At 34.9% G+C, this 26,351-nt stretch overlaps 1 protein-coding gene across 1 annotated transcript in view; it reads left to right on the top strand.

Moving 5' to 3' along the window:
- Positions 1-13,879, top strand: part of KCNH5 (potassium voltage-gated channel subfamily H member 5) — a gene marked incomplete at both ends in the record, with an annotated part of 361,648 nt that extends 347,769 nt beyond the window's left edge. The window contains one exon of the mRNA XM_079700833.1: positions 12,932-13,879. Coding sequence (XP_079556959.1) covers positions 12,932-13,879 — 948 coding nt within the window. The remainder of the gene's footprint in view (positions 1-12,931) is intronic.
- Between the last annotated feature and the right edge of the window lie 12,472 nt (positions 13,880-26,351).

Genomic DNA, 26,351 nt, shown 5'->3' with positions numbered 1-26,351 from the left:
TGTGGACCAGCAACTGCTGAGCCTCTCAGCCATTATTCCCTACCCCTTTTTATGGGAGTGTTTAGTCAGTTATCTTGTTCCTGCTCCACTTTTATACATTGTGCACATGTTTGTATATGCATGTGTGTATATATGCATACATATTTGTGTGTGTGTGTGTGTGTGTGTGTGTGTCTAGGGGGGCAGATAACTTGTCTTTATAGTTTATAGGGCACCATATCAGGTTTCACCATCTCAGAAAATGGTACTGCTATTTATACTTTTGCTTAGCCTAAAGAAAGACTTTAAAAAAAAATTCTCTTCTCTCAGATTGTTTATCCAGCTCATTAGTCTTACTGGCAAAATAAATCCAGAATTTGACCACTTGTCACTACCTCCATTTCTGCCTCTCTGGTCTAAGTCACCATGATGTCCCTCCAGAATTACTCAAAAAGCCTCCTGATTGGTACCCTCCTCCTATCATTCCGACCGTACAATTTATTTTCCCCACAGCAGCCTGAGCTATCTTTTTAGAGTGGAAGTGAGACAGTGTGAACCCTCTGCTCCAAAGTCTCCATGGCTTCTCACATTTAAAAACCAAAGTCCCTGGCCTCCTCACCAGTCATTCTCCCCAGGTACGAAGTGCCACCCACTCTGCCCTCCTTACCGTTCCTCAAACATGCAGAGCATCCTCTCAACTCGGGTTCCCCTTCTCCCCATGGCCATCTGCATGGCCCACTTCTTCATTCCATGACTATCTTTGCTCCAATAACGCTTCCTCATAAAGACCCAACCACTTTGCCACTCTTTATTTTTCTTTGTACCCCACATCATCACCTGACGTTTTATGGCATATTTAAGGGGCTTTGTTTTGTTTACTGATGTATACCTTACTCCAAAACAGGGCCTGAAACATGGTAGGTGTTTAACAAATACTCACAATGTGAATGAGTATCTTGTTTTCTGCTATATCTCACCATTAATGTGTCACAAAATAAATGCCATTAGAGTGTAGAATAGGATGGACCCAATGCTATCTGGGGTGGTAAGTGAAAACCTCCCAGCAGGGCTAGCTCCATGGATGCCCAACCCGTGCAGTCGTGCAGGCCTTGCATTTAGAAGAGCCCTGCTCTTTGTTGAACGCTCTGCTGCTGCTATCTTGAAATTCTTAATAATTTTGAACAAGGAGACCTGCTTTTTTTGTAGTGATATAATTCACACACCATACAATTCACCATCTTAAAGTGTACAATTCAGTGTTTTTTAGTATATTCACAAAGTTGTGCAACCATCATCACTATCTAATTCCAGAACATTTTCATTACCCCAAAAAGAAACCCCACACCTGCTGGTAGTCATTCCCCATTTCCCATATCCCCATGCCCCTGGAAAACATTAATATACTTTCTGACTAAATTTGCCTATTCTGTACACTTCATATAAGTGAAATCATACAATATATAACGTTTTGTGTTAGGCTTCTTTCGCTTAGCATCAAGGTGTAGCATGTATCAGTACTTCGTTTCCTTTTATGGCTGGGTAATATTCCATTGTAAAGTTATACCACATTTTGTTTGCTGATTCATCCATTAATAGATGTTTGGGTTGTTTCTACTTTTGGTCTATCATGAATAATACTACTATGAACATTCATGTATAAGTTTTTGCATGACTGTATGTTTTTAATTTTCTTGGATGTATACCTAGGAGTGGAATTGCTGGGTCGTATGACTACTCTATGTTTAACTTTTTGGGAAACTGCCAAGCTGTTTTCCACAGAGACTGTAGTATTTAATATTCCCACCAGCAATGAATGAGGGTTCCAATTTCTCTGCATCTTCCCAACACTTGGTATTTTCTGTTATTAATAATACTTGTTATCTTTTAATTATAGCCATCCTAGAGGATGTGAAATGTATATCATTGTGGTTTTGGCTTGCATTTCCCTAATGACTATGCTGAACATCTTTTCATGTGCCTATTGGTCATTTGTACACCATCTTTGGGGAAATGTCTATTCAAATTCTTTGACCATTTTTATATATTTATTTTTATAGAAGTATAGTGGACTCACGATGTGTTAATTTATGGTGTATAGCAAAGTGATTCAGTTATACATACATATATATATATATATATATACACATATATATATATATTCTTTTTCAGATTGTTTTCCCTTATAGGTTATTACAAAATATTGAGTATAGTTCCCTGTGCTATACAGTAGGTCCTTGTTGGTTATCTATTTTATATATAGTAGTGTGTATGTGTTAATCTCACACCTAATTTATCCCTCCCCCTCTACAGTTTCCCCTTTGGTAACCATAAGTTTGTTTTCTATATCTATGAGTCTATTTCTGTTTTGTATGTAAGTTTATTTGTATCATTTTCTTTTTTAGATTCCACATATAAGCAATATCATATGATATTTGTCTTTGTCTGTCTGACTTACTTCACTTAGTATGATAATCTCTAGGTCTATTTGTGTTGCTGTAAATGGTATCATTTCATTTGTTTTATGACTAATTCTTTTTTATAACTAGCATTGTATATATTTTCCACATCTTCTTTATCCATTCATCTGTCGATGGACAGGACATTAGGGTTGCTTCCATGTTCTGGCTATTGTAACTATTTTTAAACTTAAATGTTTTTGTTTTTTAATTGTTGAATCATAATATGTCTTTATATATTCTGTATGCTAGATCAGGTATATGATTTGCAAATATTTTCTCCCATTTTGTGAGTTTTTTTACTTTTGTGATAGTGTCCTTTGAAGCAAAAAAGTTTTGAATTTTTGTGAAGCCCAATTTATTTATTTAATATATTTGGTAGCTTGAGATTTAGGTGTCTAAGAAAGCTTTGCCTAATTCAGGGTCACTAAAATTTGTGCCTTGGATTTCTTCTAGGAATTTTATAGTTTTAGCTCTTACATTTAGGTCTTTGATACATTTGGAGTTAAATTTTGTATATGGTATGAGGCTGTCATCCATATTCATATTTTATTTGTAAATATGCAGTTGCTCCAGCACCATTTGTTGAAAAGATTGATCTTTCTTCACTGAATCCCCTTGGCATCCTTGTCAAAAAGCAATTTACCATAAATGCATAGGTATATTTATTTATTTATGTGTTTATTTATTCATTTATTTTAGTTCTATTCCATTGATGTATATGCTAGCACCACACTGCCTTGATTACTATAGCTTTGTAACAAGGTTTTTTTCCTCATGTTTTTGATTTTTTTTTTTAAGATTCTTTTCCCATGTAGGCCATTACAGAGTATTGAGTAGAGTTCCCTGTGCTATACAGCAGGTTCTTATTAGTTATCTATTTTATATATAGTAAATGGTATGTATATGTCTGTCCCAATCTCCCAGTTTATCCCTGCCCCCTTATCCCCTGGTAACCATAAGCTTGTTTTCTACATTCATGACTCTACTTCTATTTTATAAATAAGTTCATTTGTACCCTTGTTTTTAGATAATACATATAAGCAATATCATATGATATTTTTCTTTCTGTGTCTGGCTTACTTCACTCACTATGACAATCTCTAGGTCCATCCATGTTGCTGCAAATGGTATTATTTTGTTCTTTTTTATGGCTGAGTAATATTCCATTGTATATATGTGCCATATCTTCTTTATCCGTTCTTCTGTTGATGGACATTTAGGATGCTTCCATGTCCTGGCTATTATAAATAGTGCTGCAATGAACATTGGGGTGCATGTATCTTTTTGAATTATGGTTTCCTCCAGGTATATGCCCAGGAGTTGGATTGCTGGGTCACATGGTAGTTCTATTTTTAGTTTTTTAAGGAACCTCCATACTGTTCTCCATAGTGGCTGTATCAATTTACATTCCCACCAACAGTGTAGGAGGGTTCCCTTTTCTCCACACCCTCTTCAGCATTTATAGTTTGTAGATTTTTTGATGATGGCCATTCTGACTGGTGTGATGTGATACCTCATTGAAGTTTTGATTTGCATTTCTCTAATTAGTTGTAATAAGTTTTTAAACTGTGAAGTATGAATCCTCCAATTACATTTGTATATTTTGATTTTTTTAAGCTATTATGAGTCCCTTGCATTTGCACCTGAATTTTAGGATCAGCTTGTCAATTTCTGAAAAATAAGCAGTAATAATTTTGATAGGAATTGAATTAAATCTACAGATCAATTTGGGGAATACTGTCATGTTAACAATATTAAGTCTTTCAACCCATAAACATGAGATGTCTTTCTATTTATTTAGGTCTTCTTTAATTTATTTCAACAATGTTTTATAGTTTTTGTGTATAAGTCCTGCACTTATTTTGTTAAAATTTTTCCTAAGTATTCTATTCTCTTTGATGCTATTTTCAATGACGTTATTTTATGAGCTTTATTTTCAGATGGTTCATTACTAGTGTATAGAAATACAACTAACTTTTATGTTGATTTTGTATCCTGTATTCTTGCTGAACTCCTTTATTAGCTCTAATAGTTTTGTGTGTATGTGTGTGTGCGCGCGCGTGGATTTTCTGTGTACCTGATTATGTCATCTCCAAATCAAGATAGTTTTAATTCTTTTTCATTCTGGATGTCTTTCGTTTCATTTTCTTGACAATTTCCCTGGCTAGAACCTTTAGCACAATGTTGAATAGGGGTGGCAAGATGGTACATGCTTTTCTCTTTCCTGAACTCAGGGGAGAGCTTTCAGTATTTTACCATTAAACATGGTGTTAGAGGGCCTGAATTTTTATGTTGTATTTGGCCCTACATATTATGTAGCTGGTCCTGCCTCATAAAGAAGAGCACAGTTGGGCTGAGGATTAAAAGAGAAGTAGGAGCTCCCCAGCAGGTTAGGAGGAGGAGAGAGAACAATATGTGCAATATTAGATTCTGGATCTCAAAGTGATTCAGTGGCTGGTGTGTTAAGGTCAAGTGAGACTGAAGAAAATAGAGATTGGAGGGGCAGGTAGACTGAACCACTGTAGGCTTGCTGACTTTATTAAAGAACTTTAGTTTTACTTTGTGACTTTTTGCGTGGGACACTATCATATCTGATACACAATAGCAAAGAATGGAATAAAGGGAAATGAAGCTAGAAATTGAGGCAAGGAGGACAAATCATGGATTACTGCAATATTTGAGACAGTGAATCTAAGCCTTGCCAGCTTTACCTTGGAACAGCTATATTCTTGGTTTTGAAGACTTCAGCTTCCTTCTTTTATTATTTTTTTAATGAAAAAACTTTAGTTATAAAAAAATGTAATTGTATCAGTAATTCTAGAATGTCCTGCATTTACATCTTACTCACCACCCTTATTCACATTAGGCATTTCCCAACACATTAACAGAATCAAAACATATTCTTTTTCTCACTTCCTTTTTCCTTCCTACTCACCTCCCTTCCTTCCTTTTTCTTTACATTAATCAGTTAATTAATTCCTCAAAGTTTATTTAGGACCTAAGAGGCTAAACTAGATCTGTAACACATTCCTTGTCCCTGAAGAGCCTATAGATCTATGAGTGGCTGAAATGAAGGAAGGCAGCCATATTTCAAACAGAGTGTGATGCATCATTGTTATCCTTCAGTCACACATGGTCACCTACCACAGCTCTGTCACTGTGGCCTTTGTTAAGAAAAGTTTATAGCCTCTGATATATACATGATAATGTTTAATAAGTACCACTTTGTTGTATTAGTTCAGGTTGGAATGATTGAAAGGACTAGAGTTAGAATTAGTGACTAAGTTTACAGAAGCAGTAAAAAGAACCAAAGAACCAAACCAACTAGATCCTTAAATGTCAGATGAACTGGAGCTGCTGCTTGATTGCATATAGCTATAGATTCCTAGTCAATTCACAGATCTGGAAAGTGATGGGTCATTTCGGAGAGCACACCTCTATCCTCCAAATTACATAACACTAAATCCATGTCATTAAATAAATGATTCTAACCCCTTTTTTTCCCTTGCCTTTATTGGATTTCAAAGTTCAGTACACATTCAAATTATTTAATTTTGATATCCCTTTTATGATCAAATGTCCTACTTTTGAAATGGAAAGCTCAGTTGGCCATGTTCCCTGTTAAGTTTAAGAAGATTTTATCATTTAAATAAATTAAACCTTCTAGCATGGGCTCCACAGAACCTAATGAAGCAAGGAGAAGACAAGCTTAAATGAAATAAACCTCTTTGCTGATAGAAAGAGTACAGAATAATGTGCATTCTACCAATAAATGTGTGGCTAGAATCATAGCCTGGTTCGTGATTTTTCTTTTTTAATTTTGTCCTTAATTTTTTGGTGTTCATTAGCAATTTGATTTGCCATTGAGCAAAAGACACAGAATACATGAAGTGCAGAAGGTTCTAGGTTAATAACACTGAGGGAAAAAAAAATGTTGCATTTTTTAAAAGCTAATTTGATTATCAAACACCATGTTGATAATCATCGATATATATATTTTTTTACATGGTTTAATTCATGTAAGTTGATCTCCTATGAACTTCACTCAGATCCTTTATCATTTCCTAAAATAATGTTTTGGGGGATTTTGTTTTTTAATCTTTGCCTTCTAGGGAAAAATCATCATCATTTCCATGTTATCATTAAGCAGAATTCATCTATATAGCTTATGTATTGAATTATTGAATTAACAGGAATATTTTTGCTTTCTGTATGACACATTACCAATGTAAGAATCAACTGGATTATGAAAACTCTTATTGTTTGAAGATTCTTTCAATTACCAAAAAGTAGCATGCAGATTTTTAAACTAAACTATACACTGTTTTGGAAGGTTTAACTAAATAAAATTTATCAATCTTTCTATTCCTTATTAATTTGAACCATTTTATTTTACATGATTAAAAAGTTAAAGGTAAAAAGCACTTCTTTAAAAGGAAAGATTCAGCATGAGCTCAGATAATTTGAGAGTGTTCATACTTGTAATAGTAATGTAGAATAATTTCCATCATATTTTTTATGATGAGATGTAGTCTCCTTAGTAATAAAAATAGATTGTTATTCAAACTTGGAGTTTAGGGTCATAAAGTGATCCTCAAAACTATAAGGACTTATAAGGATGGCTTATTACATTTAAAGGTTTTGAAATACAGTAAGTTTTGTTTTATTTGTTATATAATGAATTTTTTATATTAAGACACAACAAAAAGCTATCATGCTTTACATGTAAGACATAGATCAACTGGTTGTGACACCTCAGTAGATTATTAGTCTTTAAACCCTGTAAATATAATAAAATCAACTCTTTTTTTGTTTCTTTGTTTTTAACTTCAGGGCCTATATTCTCTTACCTTGCATTAGGAAAGTTTTGCTTTGTCATCAACTAGAAAATAAGTTCTTAATGGATGTCATTCTATTCTTACAATTGAAGGATTCTGATTCAAGTTCTTTAAAGATTGATTTGTGGGTCAAAGATCTGAACCTGATTCTACTCAGCAAGAATTTGTCAACTCTACTTGTTTAACAAGCACAGAGCTTCAATTGTTTGTTCAATTCACCACTTTGAGGAATGGTTCATCATGGCAAATGCTCTATGAAGGGTTACCTGTTGGATGTTAAACTACTGTATCACTCCCTACTTCACCCACTCACCTATCCAGGTTTTCACAGGGTCCAGAAGGTGGTGTCAGAGTTATTTTGAGGAGCTGCAGTAGAGTATAATTGTTAAGACTATTTGTAATCTGACTCCTTGGATTTGTATCTTGACCACTTACTAGCTGTGTGACCTAATGCAAACCATTTAAACTCTTTGTGCCTCAGTTTGCTTTTCCATAACATGAGAATAATAGGACCTGCCTCATAGAGTAGTTATGACAGTTAAATGAGATAATATGTTTGTGACCTCTTTGTTATATGCAAATTTTTATAAGTGTTTTTCAATAAGCCATAATTTCTGTTCTGCAGTCAAAAGAAATAAAATAAATTTAGTCTCATTCAGTAAACTCCATTCAAACCAATAGTTTTTTTAGAGTGACCTCAGGCTTAAAAGCTTGGTTATTGTAAATAGTTTATCAAATCCAGGTGTGAACTCTTAGGATTCTGTCTTCCATATACAAAACCTCATTCTTTCTCATTTCATTTTACATCTTCTTGGTGGCAAAATATGCCAACCCATTTCTATCTCATTTGTCCCTCGATGCAGACTGGCAGCCTGGCCCTGTGACAGAATTTTTTTTTTCTTTGTTCTCAGTAGTTTGACATTAGGAGTCTTTGTTCTCCACTTAATAATAGCAGTGCAAATGCCTTTGTTGGTTCTTGGTGGGGTGGGGCCGGCTGGTGATAAGGGAAACTGGAGAAAGAAGCCTTTTTCTACTGATATTTTACATGGGTACATCATACCCTTAAATCACAAAGCATCCCAAACTTGGTAAGCACACAATAATTTTAAGCAATTATTAGCCATTGTATTGAAAATTTAAAACATAAAGCTGTGGCCTAAGATGTCCACAGATTCTCAGTCTCCAGGAACCCCAAATCTTTCATAAACTGTGAACTTCACATGGCAGTATCAGTATGTCCCATTCAGGTAAATAATGCATGATTTCTTAGTGTGTGTCCTAAATATTGCATGGATGTCCTGCATTTTATCTGACACCCCTATGTGCCCTCCTCCACTGTTCATTTGAAATAGATGCTTTTTTCCCCAAACACGAAGGGTAATCTCAGTTACCACACTGCACTAAGGCTATGTCTTTCCAAGGTTAAGTAACTACCTTTAAAAAGACAAGCAAGGTCAGAGCGGAGTGGGAAGGAAGATGTCATGTCAGTTGATAGAATTAAAGTAAATGCCTTTTCAATGAACGGGGATGATATAGGAATAGAGTATCTGTGTTTCCATGTTTTGATTTGTCCAGTACCAAAGAGTGTTAATATCTTGAAGGTTTAGCACAAGCCCTGTTTACTCAGGAAGCATAAGAAACATGTTAACCCTTTGAAAGACTTCTAATTAAACTCCTAGAACTTTGATGTCAGACTTAGAGATTAGTATTACATTTTAAAAAAATACCCAATTTCATGTGCCAGTAGAGAAGGGAAAATATGCTGGTATTAATAGACAGTTATTGAATTTAGAGAATATTTATTTTAAAATACAAATTATTGCCACTTGATAAGCTATATTTAGTGTATCAATCTTAATTTAGAAAATGTGCTTTTAGATGGAGGATTGCTTCTCCTTGACTTTTGTGTTTACAGTGATCATCACTAGTATTGGTTTCTAGTATAAGGTCAATGACTATATGTTATTCCTGGAAGCTGCTGAATCTCTAAGAGGTGATGAAAATGTTTTCAAACAGGAAGTATTTTACAAGAGTTCAAGGGAGACAACCAGCATATTTTGAGTGTCTATTATGTGCTGGAGACTATGTGCTTCACATGTATTTCTAATTTAACCAACAGCTTAATGAGAGAGGGTGATGGAGGTAAGTAATTTTGCTAGCGTCATAAAATTGTCTGATTCTGAAAGCACATTAATATAACTCCCTTGTGAATATTCCTTATAACCCTCATCTGCAGTTATTTTGTTCTTTAGATGACTGATCAAAAATCTCACGCTTACCAAATTCACGTCTAACTCTGATAATATAAGTGGTAATAATTTCTTACATAGTCAGCCTTTTAAATTTCTCTTGATGGAGTTGTAACTTCTTCCCAGTATTATTTCAAAATGTATTTTTAATAAAATTTATGCTTACTTATTTGTGAATACTCATCTAACACTACATGTACTATGCATTTAATTTGATATTTGAATTTTAAAGAATATTGGAATTTGAAGAGTCCAACCTCCTCCTCAGTGAAAGTGTTACACAGACAACGTTCGTATTTCTGTTTGGCTATTTCAGTGGTGTGAGTTTCATGAGTTTTCAAGGCACTTTATTCAATTAATAGGTAATAGTTTGAAATGAAATTTGTATACTGACTTGGTATTTACCTTCCAGAAACTTCTAAGTATAAATCCTTGTTCTGCCCTCTGGAGCCACATAAATAAATTTAATCCCTCCTCCCACCCAACCCAGGTGCTATGTTGGTAAACTGTTTAACTTTTCAGTAGTTTTGTAGCCTAGAAGTCTTACTATTTGGCCCCTAAACAGAGGATGGCATTAAAAATGGCTTTGGATCATATCTATATGATTCAAAAGAAAACCTTACAAAAAATAGTGATGTATTGCAAGGAAAATTAAGAGATAAATGTTTTATTACATGTAAAAGTATACACACATGTATATATAAACTAACATAAATGTTTACATTTATATATTTTCTATGAAATGGGAACATGAACATGAAAGCAAATAGCTCTGTTCAGTTGTCTCTTTACTATACTCCCTCTCTGATATGCAAGGAAGTGGAACTAAGTAAGCTAAGCAAGCTTCGTCAGTGTTTCTATGTTGAATTTTAAGTGTATTGCATCTGTTAACTGGCATTGGAATATTTTTCCCTTTAGAAATGATCTTACCCTATCTTTAAGGGTTTCCTTTATAAAACAAAGTACAACTGGTATCTTGTCACACAAGTATAAAGTCATATGTTTTTATTTATTTTCAATGAGATAATTTTATTATTTTTTTGACATCTTTATTGGAGTATAATTGCTTTACAATGGTGTGTTACTTTCTGCTGTATAACATAGTGAATCAGCTATACATATACATATATCGGCATATACCCTCCCTCTTGCGTCTCCTTCCCTCCCTCCCTATCCCAGCCCTCTAGGTGGTCACAAAGCACCGAGCTGATCTCCCTGTGCTAGGCGGCTGCTTCCCACTAGCTATCTGTTTTACATTTGGTAGTGTACATGTGTCCATGCCACTCTCTCACGTCATCCCAGCTTACCCTTCCCCCTCCCCGTGTCCTCAAGTTGATTCTCTACATCTGCATCTTTATTCCTGTCCTGCTCCGAGGTTCTTCAGAACCTTTTTTTTTTTTTTTTTAGATTCCATATATATGTGTTAACATACGGTATTTGTTTTTCTCTTTCTGACTTACTTCACTCTGTATGACAGACTCTAGGTCCATCCACCTCATTACAAATAACTAAATTTTGTTTCTTTTTATGGCTGAGTAATATTCCATTGTATATATGTACCACATCTTCTTTATCCATTCATCTGTCAGTGGACATGTAGGTTGCTTCCATGTCCTGGCTATTCTAAATAGTGCTGCAATGAACACTATGGTACATGACTCTTTTTGAATTATGGTTTTCTCAGGGTATATGCCCAGTAGTGGATTGCTAGGTCATATGGTAGTTCTATTTTTAGTTTTTTAAGGAACCTCCATACTGTTCTCCATAGTGGCTGTATCAATTTACATTCCCACCAACAGTGCAAGAGGGTTCCCTTTTCTCCATACCCTCTCCAGCATTTATTGTTTGTAGATTTTTTGATGATGGCCATTCTGACTGGTGTGAGGTGATACCTCATTGTAGTTTTGATTTGCATTTCTCTAATGATTAGTGATGTTGAGCATTCTTTCATGTGTTTGTTGGCAATCTGTATATCTTCTTTGGAGAAACGTCTATTTAGGTCTTCTGCCCATTTTTGGATTGGGTTGTTTGGTTTTTTGATATTGAGCTGCATGAGCTGCTTGTATATCGTGGAGATTAATCCTTTGTCCGTTGCTTCATTTGCAAATATTTCCTCCGATTCTGAGGGTTCTCTTTTCATCTTGTTGATGCTTTCCTTTGCTGTGCAAAAGCTTTTAAGTTTCATTACGTCCCATTTGTTTATTTTTGTTTTTATTTCCATTTCTCTAGGAGGGGGATCAAAAAGGATCCTGCTGTGATTTATGTCATAGAGTGTTCTTCCTGTTTTCCTCTGTGAGTTTTATAGTGTCTGGCCTTACATTTAGATCTTTAGTCCATTTTGAGTTTATTTTTGTGTATGGTGTTAAGGAGTGTTCTAATTTCATTCTTTTACATGTAGCTGTCCAGTCTTCCCAGCACCACTTACTGAAGAGACTGTCTTTTCTCCACTGTATATTCTTGCCTCTTTTATTAAAGATAAGGTGACCATATGTGTGTGGATTTATCTCTGGCCTTTCTATCCTGTTCCATTGATCTATATTTCTGTTTTTGTGCCAGTACCATACTGTCTTGATTACTGTAACTTTGTAGTATAGTATGAAGTCCAGGGGCCTGATTCCTCCAGCTCCATTTTTCTTTCTCAAGACTGCTTTGGCTATTTAGGGTCTTTTGTGTTTCCATACAAATTGTGAAAAATGTTTTCTAGTTCTGTGAAAAATGCCATTGGTAGTTTGATAGGGATTGCATTGAATCTGTTGATTGCTTTGGGTAGTAAAGTCATTTTCACAGTGTTGATTCTTCCAATCCAGGAACATGGTATATCTCTCCATCTGTTTGTATCATCTTTGATTTCTTTCATCAGTGTCTTATAGTTTTCTGCATACAGGTCTTTTGTCTCCTTAGGTAGGTTTATTCCTAGGTATTTTATTCTTTTTGTTGCAATGGTAAATGGGAGTGTTTCCTTAATTTCTCTTTCAGATTTCTCATCATTAGTGTATAGGAATGCAACAGATTTCTGTACATTAATTTTGTATCCTGCTACTTTACCAAGTTCATTGATTAGCTCTAGGAGTTTTCTGGTAGCATCTTTAGGATTCTCTATGTATAGTATCATGTCATCTGCAAACAGTGACATCTTTACTTCTTCTTTTCCCATTTTGATTCCTTTTATTTCTTTTTCTTCTGTGATTGCTATGGCTAAAACTTCCAAAACTATGTTGAATAAGAGTGGTGAGAGTGGGCAACCTTGTCTTGTTCCTAATCTTATTGGAAGTGGTTTCAGTTTTTCACCATTGAGAATGCTGTTGACTGTGGGTTTGTTATATATGGCCTTTATTATGTAGAGGTAGGTTCCCTCTGTGCCTACTGTTTTTATAATCATGCTTTTTATCTCTCTCCCCCTCCACAGATCATTTTCCGCAAAATCAGTGATGTGAAGAAAGAAGAGGAGGAGCGCCTCAGGCAAAAGAATGAGGTCACCCTCAGCATCCCCGTGGACCACCCGGTAAGAAAGCTCTTCCAGAAGTTCAAGCAGCAGAAGGAGCTGCGGAATCAGGGGTCAACGCAGAGTGACCCTGAGCGGAACCATCTGCAGGTAGAAAGCCGCTCCTTACAGAACGGAGCCTCCATCACTGGCACTAGTGTGGTCACCGTGTCACAGATTACGCCCATTCAGACATCTCTGGCCTATGTGAAAGCCAGCGAGTCCCTCAAACAAAACAACCGTGATGCCATGGAACTCAAGCCCAGTGGCGGTGCTGACCCCAAATGTCTCAAAGTCAACAGCCCCATAAGAATGAAGAATGGAAATGGGAAAGGGTGGCTGCGGCTCAAGAATAATATGGGAGCCCATGAGGAGAAGAAGGAAGACTGGAATAATGTCACTAAAGCTGAGTCGATGGGGCTACTCTCCGAGGACCCTAAGGGCAGTGATTCAGAGAACAGCATCACCAAAAATCCACTAAGAAAAACAGATTCTTGTGACAGTGGGATTACAAAAAGTGACCTTCTTTTGGATAAGGCTGGGGAGGCGCGAAGTCCGCTAGAGCATAGCCCCATCCAGGCTGATGCCAAGCACCCCTTTTATCCCATCCCTGAGCAGGCCTTACAGACCACACTGCAGGAAGTCAAACACGAACTCAAAGAGGACATTCAGCTGCTAAGCTGCAGAATGACTGCCCTGGAGAAGCAGGTGGCAGAAATTTTAAAAATACTTTCAGAAAAAAGTGTGCCCCCGACCTCTTCTCCCAAATCCCAAATGCCGCTCCAAGTACCTCCCCAAATACCATGTCAGGATATTTTTAGTGTTTCAAGGCCTGAGTCACCTGAACCTGACAAAGATGAAATCCACTTTTAATATATATATATATATATATATATATATATACACATATATATTTGTTAATATATTAAAAACAGTATATACATCTATATACATATGTGTGTATATACAGTATATACATATATATATATTTTCACTTGCTTTCAATATGATGAACACAATATGGATTTTGATATGTAAATATTGCATGTCCAGCTGGATTCTGGCCTGCCGAAGAAGATAATTATTAAAAACATAGATATCGCTTGTATATTATGCAGTTGACTGCATGTACACTTTACATTTATTTATAATCTCTATAATTTTAAAAGGTATGATTTTTGTTAACCAGGCAATGTAATAGTTAAAGAATCAGGGTCCAACCTGCCAATGTTGCCATGACAAATTTGATCTCAGGCCGACTATATTGAGCTGTCATTTCCTCACTCTTCTGTTAAGTTAAAATTATAAATTAATGCCAAGGAAGCATTCAGCATTTTAAAATGTTAGTGCCATTTTGTGAACCCTTTCCATAGGATATTTTTCTGTAACTTAGCGTTAGGTTATTTTCCCCAATAGGCAGTGTTTGCTCCATTTAAATGACTGTTTTGTTGCCTCAGTCAGATAGCAGTGTGGGATGCTGAGAACTTTTTGCTATGAGGTTTGTGCATGAATTGCATTTTTGCTCAACTATACCTCTCCTTTTTTAACATTATACTTAGATAGTAATCATAAACTCTTATGTAAGGTATCCCTACTCCCTCTGTCTTAAATAACAGCCACCATCTTATAAGCTGATTTTATCAACCCCATAAATATGAAACTTAATATAGCGTATATTATAGAAATACTGCATCACAGGGTAAAAGGGCCTTTTAACAACTCATGTTAGAGATGGTGATTTTCCAAAGGTGAAGAATGTTCTAAATTTTTTTTAAAGCTTGTTCAAGGGTGAAGTTAAAAGGCTCTTAGCAAAGAAACAAGCAAACAAAATACATTTATCATATCAAAAATTAAACTAGAATGATATAAAATAAAAAAGAATATAAAGACAAATTTTTGTAGCTTATTTGTGACTTAGAAAGAATGAAACACGGGTACAGAATTGTTCACACCTGATTCTTAACTGCTTATAGAGGTAATACATGAAATGTGGTTAGAAAAAAAAGAAAACTAAATAATAGATGTTAAGTTGCTCAACTCAGACAACTGCTCTTCTATAATTTTATTGTGGTTACAGTTTTCTAAAGCTTTTTTTGCACACAGTTCTACTGCTGGATTTCTGCTGAGTTGATACAATAGACTACCACAGCTCGGACAGATCCGCTCATGAAAGGGGGGTACTGAAGACTGAATTTCAGAGTCTTTTGGGCCACACATTCTCTTCTTAGAAAGTGCCTATTATCAACCAAAAAAAAAAGTAACAAAAGGCTGTGTATAGTTAGACTCTTAAATGCTGTGTATTGAGAATAAAATGCACACTCATTTGTGAGAACCTAAAAAACTTTATTTCTTTTTACTGAAGTTTACTTTATAAAGTTGATCAGAGAGGCATACTTTTAAATTGGTGCATGCATGACATTTAACAGCAGGAGCAGGGCAGTTAATGTTTGCATCAAGTTGAAAATATATAGTAGTAATTTGTATATTATTACATATATGAACATCTGTGCATATATGTTAACATACACAAGATGATAGCAGAATCAAAGGAGATATTTTGATGTATTGTACCCATTTTTATGAGCTTTTTAAACTATCTCTGAGAATCCCCAAGCAAGAGCAACAGAACTGAAAAACAAGTTACGACCATCAGACTGGAGAAGTGAAAAACAAAGTGATTTATAAAAACAGTTGATATTTTAGAACTTCTATTAGAGGTTCTTCACATGCCCACAAGATGTGCCTCTTTAATCCAGGAGTCTCAGAACAGATGTTATGTGCCATGGGTTCCATTTTCCTTTCTTTTTGCCCATAACTTCCATTTCTCAAAGTGGAAGTTTTCAGGGGAACACATCTCCATGCTATGCTACAATATCTACCTACCATAGGCACAAGACAGTGGGGTAACCATGGTGTAAGAAATCAACATTGAAATTGAGACTCTGTTGCTTTTATGATGAGGATGGTACCTTTTTCTTGACTTCAGATATTTATTGAATTTCAGGGTATTTTCTATTTAACCATGTATGAGACAAGCTTGGCTAAGCTTTCAAAGTGTGTGGTAAAAATAATCTGAGTACAGAAATGTTTAGTTTAACTTTAGCCATGTGCTTCAGAAATAACAGTTGGTGTAAAGGTATGAGTGTCTGTGAAACAGCAGGGTGGTTTGTAGTTGTGATCCATGCCTTTGCTTATTAGTGTTGCTAATATCTGCTGTGTTCTGACATTGATTCAGAGTTTCATCTAATTGACCTACAATATTGATGTTCATATATAGAGGAAAGAACCATATACTTTAGAACTACTTCATGTTGTCACAAAAAAGGAAAGAGTATCGGTTGCTTATTTATGGTGTAGTTATCACAGTATTCTTTTCCAGCCACCTCTGTTCCTGTGTGCATGATATGATAAAATGCTGAATGCACTCTGCTGTTTTCAGCAGGAATGCATGTGTTCAGCAAACATTGTATATAGAGTAGTCTTTTAGGTTTCCAGATTCCACAACTCTTTCCAGTCAGACTTACTCAGATTTGAATGAGGGGTGAGCACTTGCTTTAATACGTGCAGTAATGATACAATCATGTTCTGTGTTGCCTCAACCAGCACATAGACAGTAGATTCTATTTTGGGGGACCAGATGACTGCATGTTTTATTCTTGTACTGTATAGATGCTCTCAGTGCATCCAGAGTAAAATTTTGTATTATTATCTTTCTGAACAATGGAATAATAGGAGTAAATAGATATGTATTTAAAATTTGAACATTTTCCAAAGCAACTTATACACCTTCAATATTTTTCTATGATAATGTATAAGATCAGATGCTGTACCCTGGACAGGTGGTTGTAATGTACTGTGATAACAGAAGTCAAACAAAAACGGAAATGTGAGCTGCATATCATAATGACAAGTTTTATCAGTCTGTATTAGGATATTATTGTACTAACTGTGATCTAGTAAATAGAGGAGCTTATGATAAAAGGCAAATAGGAACATGAAAGGCAGATGACAGCGCCAAAGCTGCTCGTGTCCCACATTGACATAAATAGTCCTTAGAATGGTCCAGGCATAGACGTTGAATAGAGACACATACTTCATTGTTAAAATGGAAAATTTTTATTATGATACTGGTTTCATCTTACATTAAGTGTAGAAGTACGAGTGTCCTAAGTATTCAGTTAAAAAAATTATGTAGATCAGAACAAGAGAATTAGAAAATTTGGGGTTTTAAATTGCTCCTAAGAACAAATATATACTCTGGAAGTACCCAGCACTTTAAGAATATTAATTATGACCACTAATTAAACTGCATTTTGAAAGTTAATCTTATTGGAGCCCAAATGAAAACCGGAGCTTCCATCCTTAAATTTAAGATTTGGTTCACCTGTGAGATCTGACCCATTTGCTGTTCTATTTTAAATAACTAAATTCTTTAGAAACCTTTTTTTTTTAAAAATTAGTCTTCAGAACAGTGACTGTTTTTGAAGTGTGCAGTGGCTGATACTAGTGAAATTATTTGTCATATCCCTAATAAATTCCACTATCTTTTAAGATATCTTATCTATCTCTTCCAAAATTTTATGTAGGTAATAAGAAAATTTGTCTAGAATGTACATATCATACATGGATAACTTTAAAATAAGAATATTTTGTAATCACGTGAATGTTGTGTTTCATACTTTCTTATGATAAGTGTATTTCTCTTGTGGTCTAGACGGAAAGGGAGAGAAGAAAGAACAACTTTTTGGAAAACTAGAATTCAAGCCTAGGATGAATATCTGAGCTCTGTCTTGGATTCTGCATCTAGCTTTGCCACAATCGCACTGTAACTTTGGGCAAGTTAACTGTTTTTTGGTGTATCTGGGGCTTCAGTTTCCCTACTGATAAATAATACAATGAAGGTAAGAACTGCTCCCTTCTTTCACCAAGATGATATTAGGTCAATGGAAAATCCTCTTCCTCTCAGATGAAAATAACATTAAGACAAGTTATTTTTTTTTCATTCATAGCAGACTAGCCAAGATGCACTTTCTAAATATTCTTCTAGGTTTTAGAGAAGACTTCTCTGGCCAGGGGTTGGTGGGGAAAGGCATAAGTAGCTAAATAATTATTGGTCAATGGCATGTGAGTATAAGACTTGAAAATTATCTGGGAATATAGAGCTACTAATCAAATAAACATGGGAAGAATGAAGAACTTTTAGGAAGGAAGAGAGAAATAAGAGAAAAAGGCATATGTAAATATTATGATTTTTCTTATTCTACCTAATCATACTGCTCAGCAGAAATTCTCAATTTTGTGAGAAAAAGTAAACAACTTGGTGAATATTCAAGGTATAGTTCATCTTCAACTTTTTGTATGAAAATAATCATGACTTTCTCAAGATAATGGCTCCACATAGGTAGATGTTCTCATAACAAAATTTTAACTATGAAAGAATCCTTTCCAATGACTAATCAGTTTTTCAATGTGTATCTTGAACTGGAAAAAAAACAGTTTTAAAAAAGGGAAATCATTTGAATTACATTAGAAAACCACTCATGTTGTATCCTAATGAGAGTGTTTTAATTTTAAAAAGTTATAATTTGTAATTAGTAATATTGGTGACTCAAGGAAGCCACTTATAGCATGTAAAAATTTATTTTCGAAAATGAGATTCATTTTGTTAACAATTGTTCATTCTGCAAAGACAGTCTTGTAAACTAAGAGATGCAGTCAAACCTGCAGTCACTACATTTGCCATGACCCTTTGAGTAAAGAAAATAGCAAGAGCATGTAGAAACAAAGGGGAAATTTTAATGTACTACAAGAGATATTTAGATCTCTTACTGGGTTTTCTAATCTTTCCATCAAATCAGAATTTTTTAATTGTTATTACAAATTAGGAATTAGGCATTATTTTGAAAACAGACACAATTTCTCAAGTTAAAGGAAGACTAGTTATAAATGCCTGAGACTTTCAAGAAGTATTAGAGGAGGTTTAAGGGGATTGGTCATCATTGACCATGACTTTTTACTATGCGTTGTAATCCTTATGAGTTATTTACTAAGTGGTCAATAACGTTTATATTTTTATACGCTGTGATGGACCCTTGGCATTCCAACTCACAGTCATATTACATATGTATTTGCATATGTAAATAAATATTTTCAGTCAACTTGCTCTCAGTGTAAACTTTGTACTTAACAGCCTAAATGTTGTTAGCATCTTAGATAATAAAAACTCTTACAGGCGTGGCATGACATTTATTATTATTTAGAGGGTTGATATAGATTAATTTGACATTATAGGAAATATTCTTCTTATCTTGGTCTAGGAAAACATATCAAGAGGTGATACATGTGGGACTACACTATCAGAACAAAAACAGAGTCAGGTTTTAAGTAGGACAGTGGTACCAGACTGCATGAGTTCACAGGAGTCCAAATCAGGATTTGCATTTTCACTTTTGGAACAGATCTACAAAGAAGAGCATAATGGAGGTTGCAGTTTAGTGCATGGAGAGCTAAGCATGGCCACTGGCAATGCTTATGGGTGCAATCAGATCAACTTTGGTGAGTTTATATAGAATTTTTTTTTTGTCTTCCCTTAGCTTTACTGGTGTACATTGCTTTACATTACTTTTATTGACTGCTCTGTGTAAGTATGTGCAGTCTTCTTAATGAGAAGGATTGGCTAAGTCTGGATCTTCCATTAGTCATCAAAAAAAAAATATATATATATATGGCTGAGGAATAGATGAGGGAACTTGTCAGGATAGCATAGCTATTGAGATTCTAACACAGGCAGGCAGACCCTGGAGAGAAAACTTCACTTTATAAAATACTGACATTGCAAGGGCTATCTAGTCCAAACACAAATTTCAGATATTTCAAGACATGTACTTTTAAAGTTTCCTGAATTTAAAATAATTTTTAAAAATTTCACTCTTATGTAAGTATAAATTTTTATTTTTCATAATAGGTTAGAATAAATGACAGAGGTTGAAATCATAACTGTTGCAAGCACAAGGTGCCCTATCCCAGTAATGGAACCTTCCTTTATTTCTCCCAACAACTTACCAGTAGAGGTAAGTCACCAAATGTGGTTATAAGTAAGAGGCAAGTTGTGGTCACTGGTATTAGCATTTCCTTTTCCAACTGAATTTTAACCCAAAGAGGTAATGCATGATAGTCAAGAAAAGCAAGAAACATTCAGGTTTTTTTCTATAATCTCTCTTAATTTTTAATATTGGGGTTTGGGTGAGACTATAGAAATATTTTATTTCTAAAATTTATTTTTGACCCACTGAATTTTAAGTAGATTATCCAGATCTTTTAATTTTTTTAAAAATTGTACCACTGTTGGCTTCTTGGCCAAACTACTATTAAATGCATTATCCAAATGAACTGTTTCAGCGTAGAATAGCAATTTGTATTATTTCCAAATTTAATGAGCCCCTTGTATGTATATTTACTTCAGAGAGTTTAAAAAATTTTCTCTAATGAAAAAAATGTTAATATTCTTAATGTGATTTATTCTATCCTTTGAGGTTTTTTTAAGATAATGTTTTGAGATAAGGAGAAAAAACAAGGTATTACATTATACTCTGGGATCCTCAGCCCAAACCATCTTGTTTTCACTTTGATGATAATACAGCAAGAGGTAACCATGGAAAAGACCATTCTACCTTTTTCAGAACAACTGGGGAGGACCCCAGTGACACTGTATAAAGCTTTTATAGTTAGCTCACTTTCATCCCTGGCTTTTACATTATCACTGTGTTACTATTTAAATATGGTCATGACTTGTGCTACATCTAAATGCATTTGTTCAAAGAACAATTGACCTAAAATTACAGTTGAGCCAGAATTATAACTGAGGAAAATAAAAAAGAGGGTTAGGTATAGCTGTTACTTTCTCTTAATGTGTTTTCTCTGTGTGATGCTCTTAACTATTTATTTATTTATTTAGAGATAACACATTGTCAAAACCATAGTTAAGACTTTAATGAAACATTAGGAAGCATTGTGAAAGTTTGTCAAATACTGGGGCTTTAATACATATATAAATGAGTGCTCCCCCATCAACTGAGTTTAGAACTTCTAGTTCTTACCTAGAAGCCCAGGCCCATAAACATTTGGCTGGTTGGGCTCTATCTTCATGGAGTAAAGCCAAGAGGATCTGACCACTCTCTCCTTCATGCATATTTACTAACTTTTGAATGACCAGACCAGTCAAGGCCAAAATATCTAAATTGATGCCTGAATAAACCAGGTTGGGTATTCATAGCAACCAAATTAAGTATTTCACTGCCAAATATTTTATCCTCCTTCTCTGCTAAATCGTCTTTGATGACATGAATTTAACCTCTTCCTTCCATGGTCAGACTCTCTATTGGGATGTTGGACTTTGTGATTAAAACAACATAAAGATTATTGTAAGTCACAGAGGTGTTGGTGTCATGGATCCCTCATTTGCTCTTCAATTTTTTCCAACCAAAGTATGATGGGAAAGATTCCTGATGAGGCCATGATTGAGCAAACAGGAAGAATAGCTAGCAAACTATGCAAAATCACAATAATGATTCATTTTGAATTTCATGTCAAAGACATTTTGATAGACCTGGGTCTTTAATAATGGTATATTATGTCACAGCCATGCATTGTCAGTTTATACAAAAGCCAAATGTACTTTTATTTAAAATCAAGATTATTTAAAATATTTCAGATTTAGAAAAATAGTGGCAAGGATAGGTTTTTTATCTGTGCAGCAATGTTTTCACGTTATGATTCTCAGTGTTCTTTTTCAAAGATGGTATAAATGTCTTGTTCACTTCCATCTTATTGGCAGCACTGGTGTCTTCCATTGAGCAGTTATCTTCCTCCTTAGATCCCATTCACAGTTAAAGAGAGATAAAACATGCATTTTATATTAGGAACAATATGATTGTTACCACATTGAAATTGGAAACCAATTTAGACCCATTTCTACCCTACACATCCACTGTAGTTTATGGGAAAAGCAATGATTCCTAGAAGTGCTTGGTACTCAGACAACACAAAGTAAAATGTGCATATTTATGATATATTAAAAACTATAGATTTCTTTTTATTCTATGCTCTAGTGACATTGTTTACATTAGTTGCAGCATTTTGTATACTATACTGCAAATTCCTGACTATAACACTAATATTACTATGGGAATTCATTTTTGCAAGTTTGTAAATGTTTTTGCCACTGCAACCATATTGGTGGGAATTTGTATTAAAAATGCCTCTATCTGTAAGGATTAATTCACTGGAAACAATTGATTTATGTATTGACCAAGGAAATAATGCAAAAACTTCATGTGATGTTTTTAATACCTTATGCTAAGCAGTACTAGTTTGCTCTTTTCAAAATTTAATTCATGTTTAGCAAATCATTTTTTCTACTTAAACAAAGGTATTGTAGTGTGTAATATAGAAATTTTGTATGTACTGTTGACATCACCTGATTGCTGAGAGAATGTGTGAAAATGTTTTTAACTTTATGACTTTAGGGTCAATTCTGGAATACTTGTGATCAAAATTTGATTGTTTCTGGGAAGTTTGTGGTGATTATCACTTTACTTAAGGTTTGTTCTCAAGACACAATCATTTAAAAAAAAGTGAATTGGCAGGTGGAAGTTTCTAACCCAAAAGAATTCTGGGTTTCAGCACAATAAACTGTATTTCATCAGGGAGGATTAACTTTGGTTTTTTTCCACAATTTATTTAAATGTGAATATTTTTTCATGATACAGAATAAAATGTGCATTTTATGGAACTTGTTTGAATTGAGTCTTTGTTGAAAATTATTGTTTTGAATTTAGTTTAGTAAATGAAAAACTCCCCATTACAAACACATGAAGTGCAGTGGGTCCAGAGAAAACAGTCTTTGATATATTAGTTTAAAATGTTATTTTAAACTTCTATAATACTTTTCCTCTGATAAATTGTACTGACAGTATAAGTAATAAAATTAGAGTCATGTATATGAAGTTGAAATTTTAAACCCTAGCAGTAAGTTTGTTTGAATTAGAAGATATCTCTGTTTCATGAAAGATGGAAAATAAAATCCGGATGGAATTTTGGAGAAAATTTTATTTTTAAATGTGATTTCTTTAATATTTCTTCATTCTATCAGTCTATCAAAAATGTTATTATTTTCCTAACATTATAGGTTTATCCCAGTCTGAAATTTAGAAACATGGAGGAAGAATGTACATGGAACAGTAAAGTACTTTCATTTTTCTGAAACATTCATAAATGGTTCTGCCACTAGCCCTTGAGGCATTAAAAGGTAAGGGTTGAATATATAATAAAGACTGTTATAGGAGAATACAATTTTTTTTTCTAGTTGAAGAAATACAGTTTAAGAGGTGCATTTTTGGACACCACTGAAGAGTTACTGGTATCTATTGTTTTTCTGTGCAATGTAACATTTTTGATTGAGAGACAACTAAAGCTTTGTCTTTGCTATGGTTTCATTCGGGTATATTTATAGAGGGTAGAGGTTCTAGAGTCTGCTCTCATTTATACAGGAGCCAAGGATATATGATGATCACACACAACTAAATGAATATCAAAGTAGTGGCATACTTTCTATGCAAAATGTCAGTAATTAACGCTTCCTCCACTCTTTCCCTCTTTTTTCCTTCTTTCCTTACACACACACACACTCAGAAATATATTACAATCTCTCCATGTAAGTTTGGTGGTAATAACTTAATTGAGAAAGATACTTATTTTCAAAATGTGATAAAACATATTATGGATTTATATGAGATTAAGAGGAGGATGAGATAGAAATTTTTGTCCTATGGGATATTTTCTCCTGAGGGTGTGGTGAAGAACAGAGCATGTATGAACCTTCCAATTCTCAATCTTCTTATGTTAGTATGCTTCTACTCCCAACCAGCAAGGAGGGTTTTGCTTTCTATAAGATTGTTGAAAACAAGTCAGATCCATTTTGCTTAATCTAGGTAAATAAGCATAATGTGCTTTAATTGGATTAAATAAAGATGTGCCCAATGTGAGAAAACCAGAACTGACATTTTACAGCTGGAAGGGACGTTGGAAATGAATCGGCACCACACCTACTTTAAGAAATTAAGAAACCAAGGATTGGAGAGGGTAAGCGATTCTCCAAAATTATATGTATCGTTATTGCGATTAAATAGGAGCTAGGATTAAAATTCAGTTGTTTTGATTCCAAGTCCAGTGTCTGTTCCACTATATCACATTGCTGTGTGGGTTTTCCACAATGAGCACAAGCACACATACACACACACACACACACACACACACACACATTTCAGCTAATGCTACTAAAATGTTGCTAGTCTTATCTCTGAGTGTTGCTGAAATGACAGTTGTCCAACTGTGCTATTGACTTAAAGCTGTGTGTTCTTAATTTCGATTTTCTTAAATTAAAAAAGGTGTCTCAGAAAAGGTGTACTCTCCCTTTGATATTGATTGTTATTTAGTATCCTACAATCATGATACTCTCTGTATACCTAAGAGTTTTAGAATCAGAACTTAATAGATCAAGTTTGTTGTATCTGGCTAAGGCTGCAAGTTGGGAAAGAGTTCAAGAAGATACAGAAAGATTGGCTAGTTGCTGACCACCCCAGATTACTGTGTGAGGAGCAGAAACTGGAACTTCTGGACCTCTAGTCTCCTGTGAGTCCATGGGGGTGCAATAAACACTACTTTCCATCTCGCCTGATTCTACTGTCTTCTGGTACTTAAAATTAAGTCTTTAAATGTGTGTGTATGTATATATGTGTGTGTGTTTGGGGAGGATACTTTCCTTAGTTCTTAAAATTCACTGGGACTATTACAATAAAAGGGGAAATGTATGTCTGTCATGGTTGATAAATAACAGTGTTCAATATGGTCAGTTGCTGGTGGAGTAGTACTAGCATCTTGTCACCTGGAATCATTCAACCCATCAACAAACATTGCTTCTGTGTATGATATGATGACCAAACCGACCAAATACAGCTACACCCAAAGTATGGATCTTAGGGTTGGCTGTCTTCCACATCTGTGAATGTCCTATTCTAACAACAACAGCAAGATTCTGTTGAAATGCTTATGCTAATGACCTTGAGCTATTTAATTTACTGATTGGCAAGAGTGCCAAGTACAATTCCTGGGCTTAGGGAGATGGAAGAATTTCAGCTTTTTCATACCTTCTTTAAATTTCGACGCTCTTCACTCTTAACACCATTCCCCCAAATCTTAACAACTCGGGCAAAGAGAGAAGAGAGAAGATTTTCAGAATCCTGATTCTTTCACTGCTGCCCATGCACACTATCTGCTGTTCCCTGTAGTTTTCCACTGGGCTCTAAGCAGGGGGAGGAGAAGAAACACTCTGCAGGTGACCCTGAGCTGCAGGCTTTGTGACTCCCTGCCTGCCTAAGGAAAAAAAGGAGGACTAAAGCAAGACATCCAACAATCACCATTAAACTCTCTAAACGACAGGGTCTGAGAGGACAGAGGGCAGGGAGGAGAGCTGCCTTTCAGCACATCAGTAGCAAATAAGACACTTCTGTGCTGGTGGGGTTGCCAGGAGCCTTGCTCCTCTTCCTTTCTTTTGCTAGTGGGTACTTTATTCTTTGTTCAGCCTGGAGTAGGTTGGGGCAATGATCAAATGAGATAATAGTGACAGTGCTTTGAAAAGTATAATGGGTTATACAAAACTTGAGACTCTTTCTATTTACTATTAATTTTCCCAGTAGTCAATTGTAGATCCTAGAACTTATTGAGGAGCCATAAATATTAGTAATGCACATTGACACCAAGTTTCTAATGAAGTTCCAGGTTTTTTAACCTTCTTTATAGAGAAAATCAGAAAAGATAAAAATTTGTTCAGGCATGGCTTGCAGCTAGAGTGATTTCACTTCCCTGTCAACCATAAAGGCAAACACATACCACACACACCCTCTCCTGCCCTACCTCCCAATTCAGGAAATAAAATATATTTTTTAAAAACCTCAACTTATGGGCTATGTAATAGCCCTAATTTAATTAATCTGAAATTCTCAAGAAAGCAGTACCATTTGACATTTCTACTTTCAGTGAAAATATGAGATCTCTGTTACACCAACTGGAAGTTTAATACTGTTTCAGCATTCTTTCTGATTTATGATTCAGAGCTATAAGATAAATTCCCAAAGTTAATGTTAAAGCAGTAGAGAGGCTCCTAGATGTTGAGTTAGTTTAGGACTTTCACCCAACTTTATTTATTTATTTAAACTTCTTATTTTATATGGGCGTAGAGTTGATTAACAGTGTTGTGATAGTTTCAGGTGTACAGCAAAGTGATTCAGTT

This window comes from Hyperoodon ampullatus, assembly GCF_949752795.1.
Source record: "Hyperoodon ampullatus genome assembly, chromosome: 3".
Classification (NCBI taxonomy): Eukaryota; Metazoa; Chordata; class Mammalia; order Artiodactyla; family Ziphiidae; genus Hyperoodon; species Hyperoodon ampullatus.
Note: the sequence above shows the minus strand (reverse complement) of the source record. Positions and strands in the feature narration are given on the sequence as shown.